Source organism: Balaenoptera physalus (genome assembly GCF_965194825.1).
Source record: "Balaenoptera physalus genome assembly, chromosome: 20".
NCBI lineage: Eukaryota > Metazoa > Chordata > Mammalia > Artiodactyla > Balaenopteridae > Balaenoptera > Balaenoptera physalus.
The window spans coordinates 58,557,108-58,577,715 of NC_138901.1; the positions used below are offsets into that span (position 1 = coordinate 58,557,108).

Consider the following 20,608-nt stretch of genomic DNA (forward strand, 5'->3'; position numbering starts at 1 on the left):
GCAGGTGGTGAGGTCATCCAGGTGAGAGTCACGGGGAGGAAGCTTTGTTCACCAATCCTTGGTTCAGGGTCAGTTCAACAGATGTAGGAGGCGGTAGAGAAAGTGATAGGAGGGAGAAATTTAGCGGCCACCTAAATTGGCAGCTAATTAATTAATTAGGTTAATTAATTTATTCACCTAAATTAATAGCTGCCTAACCAAGGTTCTTATTTTAGGCTCAGTGATCAGGACAATATTCTGGATATTAATAATGATACGTAAGCACAGAAAGGAAAGGAAATTCACTCACTGTAACCTCTCATAAATGTCCGCCCTAAAATAACAGGTAAACTGATGGTGAGAGACAGTGGACAGCGATTATTCACTTACGAGGTGATGCTCTCGTTTTCTAAGGAATCTCCACTAAATGATTCCTTGACCAAGTGAATGGACTTCCCCAGCGCATGTTCCAAAAGCTTTGGACGACCCAAATTCAGTTTGCATGGTTTTCCAAGAGCAGCTCTTGAGATGAACACAAAGTTTCTCTCCTGTGGTCCAGTCCACGCGTGAACGCAGGGGGACAGTCAAACCTCTGTCCCCTTTCCAGATGTGGTACCTTCGGTGCTGTCTGGCTCTGCCTGCTCTTCCCGCTGTTTCTGCTTGAATTTCAGGTTCCCGTAACGCATCACGGCGCCTGTGAGCTTGTAGATCCCAGCTTTCTCCTCTGAGCTGAAGCCCAGGATGTCAATGGCATTCTGGGAATTAGAAACAAAGGACAGCTGTCACAGCAGGCCTCAGGGACCCAAATGCTGCTTTTCCCTGGCATTTTGTATAGCACGTGAGACAGCATTTACCCCAGTAAGTGCATGACAGGTGGGGTATGACAAGTTAGGGCTTAAAATCCATGTCTTAATTGAACATATTTGTGTGGGTGGGTGAAGATTATGGGAAGAAAATGTGAATAATCTGATTTTAATCCTTTCCCACTGTGCATAGATGTGGGCACTGCTTTCTGGATGAGAACACTGGGAAACACTGTGTGATGCTGGGAGGATGTACTTTCACGGGCACTATACCAGAGCTCGCGAACCTTGCATTGCAACCCAGGAATTACAGTGTAGTTCAGCATGGAGATAATATAGCACCGTAGACTATTAGAACTGGAAGGGAAGATGTTTTTCAAATGAGAAAGGAGCTAGGTAGGGGGTAGGCACTGAGAAATGGAATACTTCCTGCCATATCAGTAAACAAAGGATGTCAGTCATCAGCGATTGCAGCCCTCCAACGAGAGCCGTGAGCCCTGAGGAAACTCAGGAAGGAGAGAATACGTGCCATCTAGCAGCCATCAGATGGCAGCCACTCCCCAGGTGAGCCCTGAGGAAACTCAGGATGTGAAAACACGGGGTACTGGCCCCAGATGGCTGAGGTGCATATCAAAGGAATGATTTCAGTGAGCTCAGACTTTGCATCTTCCCACACACAGAAAAGTGCTAAATTCCTTAACTTGGGATTGCTGGTTTTCTTTCATTAACAGTAATCTTTTGATGTTCAGACTACCTGCCCTTGGTGGCAAAACTTCTGTATAACCTGGCTCCCTCCTCGCCCCCTCAGAGCAGTTCTCTCAGGGTTACTTGAGATGCTGCCTCCTGGGCTTGAAGCCCTAAAATTTCCCACCAAATAAAACATAACTCTCAACTTTTAGGTTGTGAATATTTTTTAAGTCGACAGCACCATCCCTATGTTATCTCATTAAGTCCCTATGAGAACCTTATAGGCGTGCAGATTCTTCCAAATTTCTAGGTGAAGAACTGAGGTTCTGAGGGACCTCCCTGCAGGGAGGATGTGATAAAAAGGGGACCCGCGCAGCGCTGGGTCACTTCAAAGCCTATAGCAGATGCTGATTTGGTTTTATAACCTCTTGTTCTACCACAATGGTTTAAACTGGAAAATCCTTCTCTGGGGTATACATATGATTGTGTAGCAGGGAATGCAGCCCAAGCCTAAGCAATGCCCAGGGGTGGAGTTGAAACACGTCTGGATGTGTCAGGTAAGCTGGCGGGACGGACCATGGTATTGAAGCGTGAGGCACTCTTGGGGTGGCGCCCCCTTGTGGGGGAGGGAGAGTCCACGCCAGGAGCTGACAGAGGGGAGGAGAGATTCTGAGGCCCTGAATCCGTATCCCATCCCAGCTGATGCATATCTGTGTCCTAGGAACGGGCGGCTGCGGGTAAACAGAGAAAGAACTTTCTTTCGCTAAGTGCTGAAAGGAAGCAGGTGAGAGCGCGACTGCGGGGGAGCCTTCTGGAGAATGCAGTCACTCGGAGGCACCCATCCCCCTCCATCTGGCCATAAACCATCACCCTGGAGAAGCTCCGTGGGGGGGAGGAACAACAGCGGCCCTGATGGCAGAGATCTCTGGTGAGGACCTGAGATACTTCGGGGACTTTTAGAATTCCTTAGGAGGGCCTTTCGGGGGGTGGGGGAGGGTGGCTGGAGGCCTTGTATCAGTCACTAACTCTCCTCCCCAGTTGGTAAAGACTGCGGAAAGCTGGTTAAGAATTTATAATAGCCAGACTAATGTCAAATGAAGTTTATTTGATCATGAACATTTTCGCCTTGCCTTAAAACAATTAGCACCACCTGGAAATGTCACAAAATGAAGGCCAGGGAGCTGGGCCCTGGGCAGGAGCCCCTGGGGTGTTGGGCGAGACCGCTTTCCAAAAGCTTTTACAGCTTCCGTGAGGGCAGAGCCAGCAGGGGTAGAGATTAATTGCACTGAGATGGTGTATTTTAGTTAAAAATGCAAGTTCTGGGGTTGGGCAGATTTGGGTTCAGACTGTCGTTTACAAACTGTCTTCGTGCAAATCGTGTGTTTCTTTTCTAAGACTCAGCTTCTACCTTTATGAAACGGGGGTAGCAGTGGTGCTGATCCTAGAGGTTTTGTTGAGGCAAAGCTCTTTTCTCAGTTCCTAGCATGCGTGAGTGCTCAATGCACTTAGTTATTATTATGGTTATTGACCCTGGAGATACTCCCCAAAGCTAAAGGCCAGAGGCCTGACAGGTGTGTTGAGGAGGTGGGTGCCTACTGTGAGCCCGAGGTGGCAGGTAGCCAGAGGAATGGAACGGCTGCTGCAGAGCGGGACTGTTTTTCTCCTGCTTTAGACTTTTCTGTATTTCCTAGATTTTCTTAAAAGAACCATGTAGATGGTTTTGTACCCTGAAAACTTCCAACAAAAACTTTAAAGACCTTATCCATGCAAACATTTACTCTAAAAAGCTGGAGAATGGAACTGAAGGCCTATTTTGGAGAACTTTCTGTATTCCCATTTCCTGGAATCTTCTGAAATGGAACTAAGTGGGGGAGCGGTGTGATCTGTACTAATTCTCTGAGCTCTTGGGTCTAATCACTGAGCATCCCTGCATCCCAGCTTCCTCCTGAGATCATGGGTACCTCTCAGTTCATAAATTCAACAATTCCTTACTTAAGTAAATAAACACACAAAATACTCACATCAGTGGCCAACAATTCCTCACTGTCATCAATACTGGCCACGGTGACCTCTCCTTGGCTCACAAAGGGGACGTCAAAGGGGTTGGTTGAAATGAGAAGCAGGTCTGTGAAGCAGAAGGATCCCTTTAGCATCTTATGCACAACTGACTCTGAGTTTTTTTCCAATGTGATCGATTTGGAAGATGAGAATGATAACCAAGGAACTTACCCATAAGTTCCGGCTTCTTGTTTGACATGATTTGGTAAAAAATATGATAGCCTCTCTCACGGGATAACTGAAATGTCACCCTGGATTTTTCTAAGAGATCTAAGATAACAAAAAACGATGTGATTTTAGGGTCCCCAGGAGATGCCTCTGTGGCCAAATCCAAGGTGCCAGATAGAGTGTTTGGACTCACAGGTTTCAATGTCCGCTGACACCAGCTTTCCTGTGGCTCCAAAGTGAATGCGAATGAACTTCCCCTGTCCAAAGACAGATTGAAAAACACAGTTATTTTCTTTATATGGTACTGTAGCCAGCTTCTGTTAGGTGCTACTGAGGATGGGTGGGATGTGTAGGCTCACGGAGGAGGTGATGCCAGAAGCATGAGGACCTTCCTCCTCTCTGTTTGCTTGGCATCTGGTCCCCACGCCGGCTCAGCCAAGACTCAGGTAGCTCTGCCCAAAGCACCTGGCCCTGTTCCTACAGCTCTGGGGATGCCTGCAGGCTCCCTCTCAAGTCTCTGTTTGGGACCACCTCACACCTGACTGTCTCCTTGGTCTTTATCCTGCTCAAACTCTTTGTAACACCTTTGAACTGATAACCTGGTTGGACTACCTGACTTCTTTTTTGCCTCTGGATGTTACTTCTGAGATATCTTGCCTCAGTTTTCCTTACTACTTACTACATGCAAACCTAGCTCCCAGGCCAGGCCTCCTGGCTCCCCAAAGACCCACTCAGCACTTGGGTTCCCCCAATCTTGGGGAGTGAGGGGTGAAATTATATATAGTATATATGTGTGTGTGTATACTCCCTTCTTACATCATCTGCTTAATCGGTCGCTACCACTCTGTGAGCCAATTGGAGGGCAAAAATATTGCCTTGCTTGTTCACCCACAGACCCTGGAATGTAGTACATACTCAGTAGTATTCTCAGTATTTTCTGAATGAAGCCTAAGAAGAGTTAATGAAGGACCAGTGTAGGTTTATGTGAATTATGTGTTCGCTCTTCAGGAGTTCTAGCTGCCGAATGGAAGTGCCTCTGGGTACTTGCTCTACTGGCCAGTGAAATTAGATAGGAGACTGGATACTTGTTTATTTGCCAGTGTCGGAAGTAAATGCCTCTTTGGTTGAGCTAATCCTAAGTGAAACATTGAAGGATGGGACATATCCTTCAATATCTTCAGTATCAACTTCTTCCCAATTTTTGAGCTCTGCTGCCTCCACCAGGTTTTCCCTCCTCCCAGCACCTCCTGACTTGGAGAAGGTCAGATCTGCTAACTAACTTCACACTAAGGTTTGCATGGCTAATAAGTCAGTGGATACTGTTCAATGGACTTAGGTATTTTAAAATGCTCCCACCTGAAGAGGCCAATTTTAGCATACAGAAGTCATTTTGTACTTGTGGAATTTGAATCTTGAATCCTTGTGACTTCAGGAGGCTCTGAGGTGATGCTGATTAGTTAGGGAAGGACAGCTAAATCTTCCTTCGGCTGGGAATAAGACAAAATGTTCTTTGAAGGGTTATCAGAATATCCCGGTTGGGCAGCTTGATCTGAAGCGCTTGGGGGTAGACTAAGGCCAGGTATATCCTAGTTTATGTGGCCATTTTTCATATTCAGCATTGGAGGAGAGGGCTTTCTTTCTGGGGGTCGTTGATAATTGGACTGAGTCTTACGAATCTCAAGGAGTTGTCATTCCTCACGGTCTTGGCATTTCCAGAGGCCTCCAGGAGGGGGTTGGCCTGGATGATCTGGTCGTCCAGGGTTCCCTAATAATAAGTGAGAAGAGGAAAAGAGAGGACTTTGGACGTCTTCCAAAGTAACTTCCCAGTGACTCAAAAGTGTGGATGCTCTGGGAAGGTCCCAGGGAGAGATGTCGCCCAGCTCAGGCTGGTGGCAGGTACAGTTGTGCAGAGTACCCACAGGCCCATCCCCACCCCACCCAAGGAGGCTTCAAGGTCCCATCATAGAAGGAGTCTTAGCACAGCACCAAAGTGGCTTCTGGCCACACCAGATTCCAGGTTGGAGCCCTACCCGCTACATCTCAATCTCCCAGGCGGCCTTTCTTCTCTGATAACATTTTATTATAAATCATGGATTTGTGAAATATAGACCTCTGTTCCTGCATGCACCAGGACCCATTTATACAGTTATTCAGGTTCAGAAGTAGAAACAGACTGTGAGCAATGAAAGTGACCCATACGATAGAAACAGTGGTTCTCAAAAAAATGTTTAAGTTGCATAAAATATTTTGTGAGAATTATTACGTAGAAATCCACTTATAGAAAGCAGAGTTTTCACCTTTCCCCCTTCCCCACATGATTGCTTGCCTTTCTGACTTCAGAGCTGTTTGGAAACTACTGTCCAGCCCAGTGGTTCTCAAAGTGTGATCCCTGGACAGGGCATGAACAATGGGAACATGACAGAAATGCAACATGCCAGGATTTTGAATGTGAGACAGGAATTTCAGTCAGAAATTCTGGGCCTGGGGACCAGCAATCCGTTGTTAACGATCCCTCCTGGTGATTCTGACGTGCACTCCAGTTTGAGAACCACTGGCCTAAACCATTCCTTCGCCAAAGGAGGATGTGGAGTTGTTCAGAGTCACTCGGCTGTTGCTGATGGAGCTGGTGCTAGAGCCCGAGTCCACAAGGTGGAGCCATTTCCTGCCTTGCCCCGTAAACACCCCCTGGGGCAGGACCTCGTGCTGTGCATCTCTGCTGAGCACAAAGCCCTGCAGACACTTGGGGCTCACCTGGGGTTTCAGTTATACTCATTCCAGCAAGCCTTCCAGGTGCAGGAAGCTGCTCACCTGCATCTTGCCCGGCCGCTGCTCCTTCCTCTTCTCCCCAGTGACCGCAATTGCTGCAAAGTACTGGATCACACGCTTGGTGTTCACTGTCTTCCCAGCCCCGGATTCTCCGCTGTTGATTTAAAAGTAAGTGAGAGGGACTTCCCTGGTGGTCCAGTGGTAAAGAACCCGCCTTGCAATGCAAGGGACGCGGGTTCAATCCCTGGTCAGGGAACTAAGATCCCACATGCCGCGGGGCAACCGAGCCTGCACGCCATAACTACTGAGCTTGCGCGCCTCAATTAGAGCCCACATGCCACAAACTACAGAGCCCACGTGCTCTGGTGCCCGCGTGCCACAACTACAGAGCCCACACACTCTGGAGCCTGCGTGCCACAACTAGAGAAGAGAAAACCCGCCCGCCACAACTAGAGAGAAGCCTGTGCACCACAGCGAAGAGCCCGCGCGCCCCAACAAAAGATCCCGAGTGCTGCGACTAAGACCCGACGCACCCAAAAATAAATAAAATATAATAAAGTAAAATAAAATAAAATAAAGTGAGATACACAGACATAGAGAACAGACTTGTAATTGCCAAGGGGACCAAGGAAAGGGGGAATGGAGGACAAATGGATTGAGAGTTTGGGATGAGTAGATGCAAACTATTAGATATAGAATGCATAACCAACAAGGTCCTACTGCATTGCACAGGGAACTATATTCAATACCTTGTGATAAAACATAATGGAAAAGAATATGAAAAGGAATATATATGTATAACTGAATCACTTTGCTGTACAGCAGAAATTAATACAACATTGTAAATCAAGTATACTTCAATAAAATAAATTTTTTTTAAAAAGTAAGTGAGCTAAAGGAGAGCAGAAGGAATGGACAGCCCCTTCCAAGTCACCATGGCAACAACACAGGTTACTCACGCGATGAGGACGGACTGGTTGTCTCGATCTAGAAATGCAGAAGGAAGCAGGACAGAATAAATAAACAACATACAGGCAGGATATACAAATCAGGCAACATTGGGGGTAGACAGAGCCCATGAGTTCTAGTTCTGGCTTTGCCATTAACTAGTGGTGTGATGATTTGGGCATGTCTAATCTTCTTTGAGACAATTTGTGCAGATTTCCCAAATGCTGGATGTGTAACGTGGGCAGCATGGGAAGTGAACGGTGAGTCCCACAGTGTGGAAGTTATTCATGTTCACAGATCTTTACCTCCTCGATAGCACTTTCTTATCTCCCTTTTCAACAAAGAAAGCAAGTCTCAGACTTAGAACTTGTAAGAAGCCACAGCTTCTAATTAGAATTTATGGACACTGATTTGTTGTCATTGCATTTTTCTTTCACCTTTACTTTCTACTTGTGGATAGTGACCGTGGTTTTCCATTTACAAGAGTGTTATAGGTTGAATTGTGTTCCCCCCAACAAATTAATATGTTGAGGCCCTAACTAACCCCCAGTACCTCAAAATGTGACCTTATTTGGAAATAGGGTCATTGCAGATGTAATTAGTTAAGATGAGGTCATACTGGAGTAGGTGGGCCCCTAATCCAATATGACTGGTGTCCTTATAAAAAGAGAAATTTGGAGACAGATGAGAACACAATGTGAAGATGAAAGTGCAGATCAAGGTGATGATTCTATAAGCCAAGGGATGGCAAGGATGGCCAGCAAACCACCGGAAGCTGGGAGAGTGGCCTGGACCACATTCTCCCTCTCGGCCCTCAGAGGGAACCAACCCTGCTGACACCTTGATCTCAGACTTCCAGGCTCCAGAGCTGTGAAACAATGCATTTCTGTTGCTTAGGCCACCCAGTGTGTAGTACTTGGTTACGGCAGTCCTAAGAAACTAATACTAATAGTGATATTCTTCTTCTTTTTTTAAAAAAATAGTTTTCCTCCAGATCAAAGGGCAGATTTGTTCGGTTCCTATTTTATTTTTATTTTTGGCCACGCCACGTGGCATGTGGGATCTTAGTTCCCTGACCAGGTATCGAATCCGTGTCCCCTGCAGTGGAAGCACAGAGTCTTAACCATTGGACCGCCAGGGAATTCCCTATTCTTCCTTTTTCAAATGGACGGAACTTCAGTCACTATAAGGAAAGATTTTAAATATGCAGAAATGGCCAGGATTGCGAATGTGAAATTGGAATGGCTGAAGTTTGGGCAACATTGTCCTGGATGACTTTTAAGCATCTTCAGGTCTCGGATGCTTGCTTCTACTTCTTCTCTCTGCACCAAGTCAAATCAGGTGAAAGCTGAACAGACCGAAGTGATGTTAGGCATGACAGGGTGACAGTATTACCACACCTCTGCTATTTCATCTGCTATTCTGGAAATTTAAGGAGGAGAAAGAGGGAGCCTGAGAAAACAGGTGAAGGGAAGTTGCTGTGCCCATTTCTCCAACTTTGCATTCCTAAGTGGCTACTAATATAGTCTCTCTTCCAAGTGTGTTCCTGTTGGGGGTTTCTTTGGAGGTGGGGGCAGCGCATCTCCTTGTGCTTCACATCCATCCCCAGAGAAGCATGTACTTAGTGTGGCTTCAGTCCCAAGCTCTGGCTTAAGAACCGTGACTGGCAATGGAAGATACTGCGCCCCTGGCTTTCCATCCTGACATCCTCTGAATCTCCTGAGGTCACTTTGGTCATTGCACCATTTGGATGACCAAAGCCTGTGAAGGGCTCGAGTAATTAACTAAGAACCAGTGCAGTTAAAGGACTTGAATACTTCACTAAAACTATTTTTTAAAATATGGATTAAAGAAATTACTCACCAGTCAACATGAACTGATAGGCATTGTCAGAGATGGAGAAGATGTGGGGCGGGGCCTCCTGGTGCTTTTTGCCTCTGTAGGCCGTCACCACCTCAGGGTTGTACACTGGCAGCCACTTATAGGGGTTGACGGTGACACAGAAGAGGCCTGAGTAGGTCTGAGAAAATCAGAAAATTCAACCTATGGATCTTGATTTTACTAAGAGAAGGAAATGGAATAAAGAGAGGTTGATGGGCACTCACGTAGATCATCCAGGCTGCGTAACGCTCTTTGAGGTTGTACAGCACCCCTGGCTCGTGTAGGTGGGTCATCATGACCATGTCCTCGATCTTGTCAAATTTGGGAGGGTTCATGGGGAAGACTTGGTCACTGTTCGGAGTGAGTGTCTGGATATTGAGAGGAAAATCACAGGATGAGTGGGAGAGCCGATGTGGTGACCTACCAGTGGGGTGGAAATGGTGAGATACTGTGGTGAGATTACCCCATTACCGTGGTTAACTTTATGGATCATTTCTGTGCCCAGAGATGATCCGTAAGTAACTGTTGTTGATAAATCTAAGACTGGTCAAACTGTATAACCAATTCTGGTCTGATGCCCCCAAGTCAGCATGCCATTCTGTGTGCCAGAAGAGGGTTACAGGTGTGCAAAGTTATAGAGCCCTTCAGCCTCAGGGTGGCCAGGTGGAACTCAGGATGGCCAAGGCCACAGCAGCTTGCCTCTGTTTACCCCATTTGCTATGAGTGCTGCAATGAGATCAAGCTTGGAATACTGGAAAAAACTCTTCCAGTGTATTCTGTGCATCTCCACCTCAATACCTCTGCTCATGTGGGTCCCTTTGTCTGGAATATATCTACATTGAATTTACATCTAGCAACCTTCAAAGCTCTTCTGAAGTGCCACCTCTTCCATGACCTGTTTCTGCTCTCCCCTGTCTTTTCAAGGCTTCCAGAATTCCTTGCACCTCTGCCCTAATAGTTAAAACATTTGGACTTGAAGCATGGTCCATGCCTGAACAGTATTTTGAGACTATTACCTAATTTTCCCCCTCTCTGCTTTCCCTCCCCTTTAAGCTTACAACTGGCACTCCATTACTCAGGAAAGGTAGAAAATAGGGCATAAAAGCGAGAGAGCCTGGAAGCCTTTCCAGCATTTGTTTTCCAAAAGCCCGAATCCTCAGAAGAGCTTTGAGGGTTTTACCGAAAAGATAAAAGGGAGGAGCTTTGTTGATATAGACCAAATCTCTTGAGGAAAGGAAGCCCTTCTGCCCCACCGCCCTAAACTAGAGAGAGAGAGAGAGACATCCAAAATAGCATAAGGGAGATGGAAAAATCTGTGTGTCCTGAAGGTTCAGAAACTGGGGCGCTCCTTCCACTTCCGGGACTGCAGGGCCTGCGGTCTCCCGTGCTCCCGCACGCACCGACTTGCCAACGAGACAAAGGACGGGGACGCGCTGCCAACGGCAACGCGTGGCGTCATGCGTCGCGGGGCGCGCCTTGGCGTGTGCGCTTGCGCGCGTCCTGGGGGCCGCTGACGGGCCTGCGCGCTGGTGCGGAGCCGGAGGCGGGCCGCGGGGGCCGAACGACGGAGAGGGCGGGGCCGGCTCCGGGACCGAGGCGGCAACACACCGAGCGAGCGCCTGTGCCCGAGGGCAGCGATGCTGTGGTTCCGGGGCGCCATTCCGGCCGCCATCGCGTCGGCCAAGAGGGGTGGCGCGGTCTTCATGGTGTTCGTGGCAGGTGATGATGCGCAGTCTACACAGATGGCTGCAAGTTGGGAAGATGAGAAAGTGACCGAAGCATCTTCAAACAGTTTTGTTGCTGTTAAAATCGATGCCAAAAGTGAAGCCTGCCTACAGTTTTCACAGATCTATCCTGTAGTGTGTGTTCCATCCGGTTTCTTTATTGGAGACGGTGGAATTCCCTTGGAAGTAATAGCAGGAAGTGTTCCTGCAGATGAACTTGTTACCAGAATCCACAGAGTCCGGCAGATGCACTCGTTAAAAGGTGAAATATCAGTGGCAAATAGTGGCCAGTGAGAAAGTTCAGTCTCTATGCCATCCACCTCATTTGATCATAACAACACTTCTGAAAACTGTCAGTCCAGAAATGTAGAGCTCTGTGAGACACCACCCACTTCTGATACAAAGTCAGATTCTGCAACAGGAGGAGAAATTTCAGGCCAGGCCACTGTGTCTCCAGAGCCTGGTGGATGCTCAAATCAGAGACCTACAGAGGAGCTCACCGTCAGAGTGGAAAGACTAACCAAAAAACTTGAAGAAAGGAGAGAAGAGAAAAGGAAAGAGGAAGAACAGAGAGAGATTAAGAAGGAAATTGAGAGGAGGAAAACTGGAAAAGAAATGTTGGATTATAAAAGAAAGCAAGAAGAAGAATTAACAAAAAGAATGTTAGAGGAAAGGAACAGAGAAAAGGCATAAGATAGGGCAGCTCGAGAGCGTATAAAACAGCAGATTGCCCTGGACCGTGCAGAGAGAGCTGCTGGTTTTGCAAAGACGAAGAAGTAGAAGCTGCTAAAGCTGCTGCCCTGCTGGCCAAACAGGCAGAAATGGAAGTCAAGAGAGACTCTTCCACAAAAGAAAGAAGCAGTGTTGCGAGAATTCAATTCCGTCTTCCTGATGGTTCTTCCTTCACAAATCAGTTCCCTTCTGATGCTCCTCTAGAAGAAGCAAGGCAGTTTGCTGCACAGACTGTTGGCAACACTTAGGGTAATTTTTCATTAGCAACAATGTTTCCCAGGAGGGAATTTACCAAAGAAGATTATAAAAAGAAATTACTGGATTTGGAACTTGCCCCAAGTGCTTCAGTGGTACTGTTGCCAGCAGGAAGACCAACTACATCCATGGTACATTCTTCCAGTGGCGCCTTTTGGACATTCTTGGGGACAGTACTTTACCTTGCCATCTGGAGATTGATCAGCAACTTCTTATTTGGTAATCCTCCTCCTGCACAGACCTCGGTGAGAGCAGCAGCATTGGAATCCTCAAACCTTGCATCCTCTAGCAACTCAGAAAAAAGGGAACCAGTCAGAAAAAGAGTGCTGGAGAAACGGGGGGAAGACTTGAAAAAGGAGGGCAAGATATACAGATTGAGGACTCAAGACGATGGTGAAGATGAAAACAACACTTGGAATGGAAATTCTACTCAACAGATGTAGTGTGACAAGTACAATATGTGCAGTAATCATTGTTTCTCTTATGATTTAATTCAACTAAAATTCTACTGGAGAAGTGGGACTGCTTTATGTTTTCCAACTCATCTACAAAGTGTCTCTTTATTCCTGCTTAGTGGGTTAAAGTTGTTTAAGCTCAGATAAGTCAAGAGATAAAATAACTGGCTGCTAGGTCCTTGTATATGGTAACCAACTGCTAGAAGCCTAAAATAACAAAAGGTCTGGGACAGCCTCCCTTTATCAGCTTTCTTGTTTAGTATTTCATATGCCCATTAGCCCTGTGCTCTCAGATGATATGTTTTGTTTAGGGCTGCTTTGCTCCAGAACTCCTCAGCCCACACAAAGTAACTGGTGTGTCACTGAATAATTTGATCTTGAGTCAGAGCGTTTTAACTAGCCAATCAGATGATAATTTGGGTTTAACTTTTCTCTTCTTGCTCATCAGCTGCAAGCAAAATCTTGTAGTTTTTAATCTTACTTAAACACTGAATAAAAAAATCTTTTCCAAAAAAAAAAAGAAACTGGGGCTTGTTTCTTAGCACATCCTTCAGGGGGGCAGTGACACCCCATGTGGTATTACTGAAAACGTGGCATGGTTCTGGGGAGGGGACCCCAATAGTAACTCCAGAAAATTTATTTCCGGCCCTGTGAAAAGAGGCTGACACCAGAGGTTAAGTTTAATAATAACAATCATCATCATCATCATCATCATCGTCATCTGTCTTGTATGCTTGAATTTGTGAACTGCGATTCATACCTACCATGTACTTTTTTTAAAAAATTATTTTATTTATTTATTTTTGGCTGCGTTGGGTCTTCCTTGCTGCGCACGGGCTTTTCTCTAGTTGTGGCGAGCGGGGGCTACTCTTCGTTGCGGTGCACGGTCTTCTCATTGTCATGGCTTCTCTTGTTGCAGAGCACAGGCTCTAGGCACACGGGCTTCAGTAGTTGTGGCGCACGGGTTCAGTAGTTGTGGCTCGCGGGCTCTAGAGTGCAGGCTCAGTAGTTGTGGCGCACGGGCTTAGTTGCTCCGCGGCATGTGGGATCTTCTGGGACCGGGGATTGACTCCGTGTCCCCTGCATTAGTGGGCGGATTCTTAACCTCTGTGCCACCAGGGAAGTCCCCATACCCACCATGTACTCTTGATTCCTACACTAGATGATAAACTTTGGGGAAGCAGGACTGAGATTTGCTCATATTTGCAAAGTGATAGGCACTGTGACCTAGACATGGTGCGTGTCCAGTAAGGATTGAATTGAATGGTGCTCTGTAATTCTCTGCATTAAATTAGGCGTTGCCTCTGGAGCTCCCTCTGTAAGTCACTCTGCAGCCTAGAGAGTTCTATTTGGTATATTCGCCCATCCAGCAGCAATCTGTATCAATCTCTCCCTTAAACAGTCCAAACTCTTCCACCACCACCTTCCCCTTTCTCCAAAGCAAACATCATAAAAACTCTCAAAGCCCAAATCCTCAAAGGAAAGAGCCAGAGGAAAGGTATGTGCCATGGCAGTTTTTACCTGCGACTTCACTCAGAGTAGATCAATGTGAGTCTTGTTCTATCTTCAGATTCCTATGGACCAGCATGCAATTCCTACTATTCTACTCCAAAGGCAAAGGGGGATGCCCATGTTAGCAAGGACATCTGAGATCAACACTTACCTGGTCGTTGAGGGTCTTGACTGTGACTTTGTCATTTTCCTTGCTCTGGATCATACCTTTCACATAAAATTCCTTATCATCCACTGCAAAGCAAGCTTTCTTAGAATCAAATGGGCGATTTTGAGCCTCGATTCTCTCCTTCTCTGATTTCCGCAGGTAGGGAGCTGCTTCTCCAAAAATGGCCATCTCTGCATCAGAGCTCATGACTGCAGGGGCTGGGAAGACCAGGGCTGCTGAGTCTGGAGCTTTGGGGAGCTCCATCCTGTTATTTCCATTCAGACAGGGGGCCAGATTCAAAAGTTCCTGGGATTAACCTACGTTCTGAGGAATCCAGGACCTGGTATAGGGGCCTAGAGTGGGCAAGTGGGGGTGAGCTAAAGGAGATATTTTACTCCAAGAAAAAAGTTTGAGGGGACATCTCTTAGTCCAGCTCCAGGTGTGGAAGTCTAAACCAATTAGAGGAAGCCAATCTGAGCCTAATAAAGGAGGCCTCAGAAAATACTTCCTTAATTACGCATCACATTTGAGCCTCATGATCTCGGTGTCACTCCCAAATCTTAAGGGTGTCTGAAAAGAATTACTGGAATGTTGATAATTCCTAGTAGAAAGTTCAGATAGCCCAGTGAAAAGTAATGACTTGAACATAAAGTACTGCCACACTTGCTTAGCCAATTACAGGCAACAAGGTGATAGGAGACATTATGGCCTAGTGCAATGGTTCCAAACTTTAGTATGCACCAGAATTACCTGGAGAGCTTGTTAAAACACAGATTTCTGGGCCTCACCCCCAGAGCTTCTGATTCAGTAGGTATGGGGTGGGGCCTGAGAATATGCATTTCTAGCAAGTTCCTAGGCAATGCTGATGGTGCATTCATCAGCTGATGGTGAATTCATCATTGTGGTCCAGGGACCACACTCTGAGAACTGCTGGTGTAGGGCCTTCTGACTCCAAGTGTGGTCCTTGAACATGTTGCATCAGCATCACCGAGGAGTTGTTAGACAGTCAGAATCTCAGAACCACCCCGCATTACAAAACCAGAATCTGCACTTTAACAAGATCTCCAGGTGATTTCTAGGTATAGTAGAGTTGAGAAGTACTGGGCTTAAGGCAGGGGTCTCCAAACTTTAGTTATGTGTAGCAGTGTCGGGGTGTGACAAACAGTGTTTAATTAAATACCTGCTTTAGAACTCACTGCTTAGCGTGTGTGTGTGTGTGTGTGTGTGTGTGTGTGTGTGTGCATGTGCGTGTATGGTGTGTTTATGTATCTTTCTGCCTCTCTCTCTCTGTCCACCCTCCCGCTCATCCCTCCCGTCACTTCTTTCCAAACCATCCCCTTTCACAGACCTTCTCTTTATGTGTTTTCCTTGCTTAGAAGCTAGAAAATTTGGCTTAAAGTCCCGGCACTGAACTTGGTCAAACCACTTAACTTCTTTGGGCCACTAATTTCACTTAAAATGAAGAAGCAAGCCTAGCTCATTTCTAAGGCCCCTGCAGGTTGTGTGACTTTTCTGGTTCCTTTTCCTCATCTGCGTTTGCTTTTCCTGTTCCCTCTGGACCTCTTCCCGTATCCTTCCTGACCCTCTACTTCTTTTCCCCACAACTCTCCCCCTTCTCCCTTTCTTTCTCTGCTTTTTCTTTTCCATACGTTCTTCTGTAAGTGACCATAAAATGGAGTTCAATTACACACATGTATCCCCATATCTCTCTTAAGAAATAGTTCATATGTTTTGAATAAAGCCTTTTATGTTTCCTATTAAAAGTGGGAAAATTGAACATTTTATAGTTGTCTCTTGGAACTTCCCCCGCCCCCAATCTTACACTTTATGAAATTACTCTTCATTGGTGACTGACTGTTGTTTCAATATCCCTCCTTGAGATTCTGGGGGGATCTAGTCCTACAGAAAGAGGAGCAACTGCTTCCCTCTGGACCTTATTCAGGATAAGTTGCATTTCGATTTTACTTTGGCCAGCGGCTCTGCTGAACCATCTGTGTGCTCGTGGTTAAGTTTTCATAGTTAAGAGATTGGAACTCAATATAGCACCACAAAGAGGACCTCTGGCTTGCAGGCTTCATGTGGTTTAAATTTTCTCAGTTACTGCCTGGTGGAGAGGAAGAATTCATCCATATTGTTTCCTCATCTGTGAAGATAGTCCCTACTTTTGTGGCTTAAGTGAGTTTTACGACAGCAGCAGTTCTCAAACTTTGTTTTCTCAGAACCCCTTCACACTCTTAAAAATCATTGAGAACCCAGTGAGTTTGGTTTATGCAGGTCATATCTACCAATATTTATGACATTAGAAGTCAAAATTGAGAAAATCTAATTCATTTAAAATTCCTATCAAATTCATTGCATGTTAACATTAATGACATATTTTTATGAAAATGACTATATTTTCCAAAACAAAAAAATTAGTGGCAAGAGTACCATTGTTTTTCATTTTTGCAACTCACTTTAATGTCTGCTGAGTAGAAGATGGATGGATTTTCATGCCTGCTTCTGTATTCAGTCTGTTGCTGTACGGTTTTTTGTTTTTTTTGATTTTTGGTTAAAGTAGATATAGAAAATCTTTCACAGGTATATAATTTGGAAAAGGAAAGAGTATTTTAATTGCCCTTTCAAATAATTGCAGATATTCTTTTTAGATACTATACCAAAACTTGACACGTGGTAGTTTCTGTGGTAGTTCCTTAAAGGCTAGTTGCAATGTGGAATCTGAAACCATATCAACAAACATTATGATCTGTTGGTCTGTGTTGAACTTTGAATGAAACTTTTACCCATGTGTAAACATCATACATTGATCATTTGGAAAATATTGTTCACTGAATTATACAGAACTTCCAAATATTGGCACGTTTCATTATACAGTATAAAAAATCACAATCATTAATATCAGTACTGATCTTATTAGAAAATTCAGGGGCTTCCCTGGTGGCGCAGTAGTTGAGAATCTGCCTGCCAATGCAGGGGACACGGGTCCGAGCCCTGGTCTGGGAAGATCCCACATGCCGCGGAGCGACTAGGCCCGTGAGCCACAATTACTGAGCCTGCGCGTCTGGAGCCTGTGCTCCGCAACAAGAGAGGCCGCGATAATGAGAGGCCCGCGCACCGTGATGAAGAGTGGCCCCCACTTGCCGCAACTAGAGAAAAGCCCTCGCACAGAAACGAAGACCCAACACAGACATAAATAAATAAATAAATTAATTAATTAATTAAAAAAAATAACGTCCATGTTTTAAAAAAAAAAGAAAATTCAAATATTAGGAAGTTGTCAAGCTAATGATAGTAGATACAAGTCTTCCAAAATTTTAATTTTTGCTTAAAAACTCAACTATATCATTAGTAAAAAATACTGTCAGTAGTTTTCCTTGAAAGGATAAACACACTTCACTGCTTTTTGAGAAACTGTCTGCCAGATCTCCAAGTCTGAGAAACAATAGTTTGTCCGCTAGTCATTCTTTCAAGTAAAAATGGTGCTTCATGAATCAAGTGGCTGGTTCATCTTGCAACTCAGACAACTGCACATGTGTTTTTCCTTGAGACAAATGTCAAAGTCCAGTGTGCAAAAGGAGTGCTTTTCATGGACTTCCTGTTTGATCATATAGAATATGATAATGATGTGGATACAATTGAGATGTAATAAAATTAATACTTTCCACTGCTGCAAATTTTAGGTCATTTTTCAATGAAGCTGGCTTTAAAAAAATTTTTTTTATTTATTTATATTTATTTTTGGCTGCATTGGGTCTTCGTTGCTGTGTGCAGGCTTTCTCTAGTTGCGGCGAGCGCTACTCTTCGTTGCGGTGCACAGGCTTCTAATTGCGGTGGCTTCTCTTGTTGCGGAGCATGGGCTCTAGGCGTGCGGGCTTCGGTAGTTGTGGCACGCGGGCTCAGTGGTTGTGGCTCACGGGCTTAGCTGCTCCGCAGCATGTGGGATCTTCCCGGACCAGGGCTCGAACCCGTGTCCCCTGCATTGGCAGGCGGATTCTTAGCCACTGTGCCACCAGGGAAGCCCCGAAGCTGGCTTTTTAAATTAAAAAAAAATTCTTTTTCACTGTCAGTGTATGGCTGTGAAGAATACTATGACTACTAGTACAGCTTGGTGCCATGTCTTGATTTGTAATAAAGCGTCAGAACTTCTAGCCATCCTTGCTTTTGCATCATTAAGTCAACACAGTGAAGAAAGCACATTGCATCTGGGTATTATTATGAAAATTGTTTTGACCTCATGTAACTCTTGAAAAGTTCTTAGGAATCTCCAAGGATCCATGGGCCACAGTTTGAGAATGGTTGCACTATAGTGTGAGGGAATCTCGTCAGGCTGCAAGTTTATGATCTGATGTCATTTAGCTTGACTTAGTGTTCAGCCTGCTACCCAAAGTGTTGAAAGTTGATCCACATCAAAATCATCTGCAACAGAATCTCTGTGGTTGGGACTGAGGAAACTGAATTGTTCTCAAGGGCCTCAAACACAGTGATGTTTGGGAGCATTATTTCGCTTTTATAAAGCCACTCTTTCCAAAACCATGGCATGGTCCCAATGGTCAAATACAAAATGATTTTAGGCAACTATTTCTTAATTTTAATAGTTATATTAAAGTCTATTACCTTATTTTAGCAAAATGTAAGATGCCATCGATTGTAAGATAACCTATTTTGTGTCCCACTAATAAAGGAAAACACCCTGCTAATTACAATACTCCTTTCATTGATTATAAGATGCATCCCAAGTTTAGAGATAATATTTTGTGAAAATGTGAAGAAAGTTAGAATAAAATAGAATAATATGTGCTAACCACTTAGAGACAGTGAAATATCTGTTTATAGTAGTGATATAAAGCAGTCTTTCTCAAACTTTGGTGGGCATAGGAATCCAACTGGGAATCTTGTTGAAATAGATATTCTGATTCAGCAGATCTGGAGTAGAGTTTGAGATTTTGAATATCTAAATGTCTCAGCTGATGCTGAGATAGACGGCCCAGACTTTCATAGCAAGCATATAGGGTAACTTTGAAAAACACATCTAAGAAGAAAAAGGAATCAAGGTAAATCAAAATATTAAGTGAATTAGCAGTACTGGTCTTAAATGGGTATTGCAAAATTTGTGATAGTAGTATAAGAATGAAGTCTGAAGTTGGGGAAAGACTACAGTGACTCATGGTCAAACTATACCTTTAGGTCTCTTAGAAAAACAAGACTTTCCGTCTGGGATTCAAGTCACTGCGTGTGTTGAGGTGGAGATTTTTCTTCTTCCACCCACAGCTCTAACCATGACTCAGAATCCAGTATCCCCTAGTTTTACTGCCTAGATGATGCATGAGTTGTCTCAGCGATATTCTTGCAAATGTGTTGTCCAGCCTACTCAAATGCCTTCAAGATGACTTTTTTCCCTTTTGGAAATTTTGGAAAATCATTTGGGGTAGTTTCTGCAGGCCAAAGATACTTCTTGCTTTAAACTGAAATCTGGCTCTCTGTGACTTCAGGATGTTTGATCCTCCTTTCGGCTCTTGGTAACAACAGAAAGAGTTCAAACCTTCTCCCCACAAGACAACTCTTCACCCATTTGATGGCTGCTCTGGGTTCTCCTTAGCTTTTTTCTTTTTATTTTTTTTAATGTGGACCATTTTTCAAGGCTTTATTGAATTTGTTACAGTATTGCTTCTGTTTTATGTTTTGGTTTTTTGGCTGCAAGGCATGTAGGATCTTAGCTCCCCGACCAGGGATTGAGCCTGGAAGGCGAAGTCTTAACCACTGGACCTCCAGGGAAGTCCCTCCTTAGCTTTTTCTTTTCCAGGCTAAGTAGCCCCAGTGCTGTCTTCATCTGTTTCTTCCGTGATGTGCTTCTGCATCTCCTTTACCGTCACAGTGAGCTCACTCCTGTTAATCTCTTAAGTGTGACATCCAGACCACATGTTGTCCTCCATCAGCATGTGCCCTCACCTCTCCTGACCTAGGTGTCATGCCCGAGGTGGTGACTGCCCTCTGGCAGCCTCCTCACACCGATGACTCACCACTCACTGTCAAGCAAAGCCCCTCAACGCACGCTGTGTGCGTCCGGTTGCTAAGTCAGATCTTGTCCCCATATTTATACAACTGTACTCTGGGACCCAGGGCTAAAACCATGTATTCTTGGCTGATAAAACTTTCCCTTGTTAGGTCTCATCCAACTCTCTTGGCATGACTCATGGTGTCCCTGGAAACTCTACCCCCAGAAAGTCCCCTAATTATCTGCTTCTTGGTTTTGAGAGCTTGACCTGCTTCCCGCCCTACACAGCTGTGTCCCTCCAACCATCCCCTCTGTTCCTGTCTTTAGGGGTCTTCCAATGGGGATGGCCATCCCAGCCTCCCTGACCTCCAGCACCACCTTCTGAGTGCTCCCCAACCCCTCTTACTGCTGTCAGTGCGCTATGACACTGCTCTCAACTTTCAGCCCTCTCCTGGGAATTTCTCAGCTACTGCATCTTGTCAGCAATGGTGTGGTCATGA

The 20,608-nt window shown here is 45.2% G+C and overlaps 1 protein-coding gene, 1 long non-coding RNA gene and 1 pseudogene across 3 annotated transcripts in view; 2 read left to right on the plus strand and 1 right to left on the minus strand.

Moving 5' to 3' along the window:
- LOC309650283 overlaps positions 1-20,608 on the plus strand; it is a 490,920-nt gene that overhangs the window by 288,606 nt on the left and 181,706 nt on the right. The gene's annotated exons all lie outside the window — the stretch shown is intronic.
- LOC309650275 (myosin-13-like) lies at positions 2,412-10,229 on the minus strand. The gene is made up of 5 exons (XM_082441480.1): positions 9,515-10,229; positions 9,273-9,429; positions 7,421-7,448; positions 6,504-6,615; positions 2,412-3,952 (listed from the first exon to the last, which is right to left on the minus strand). The coding sequence occupies exons 1-5, from the start codon at positions 9,623-9,625 to the stop codon at positions 3,824-3,826; spliced, it is 537 nt and encodes a 178-aa protein (XP_082297606.1). The 5' UTR covers positions 9,626-10,229; the 3' UTR covers positions 2,412-3,823.
- On the plus strand, positions 10,815-17,326 carry LOC309650248 (UBX domain-containing protein 4 pseudogene; annotated as a pseudogene). The gene has a single exon. The product of its transcript is annotated as a UBX domain-containing protein 4 pseudogene (transcript).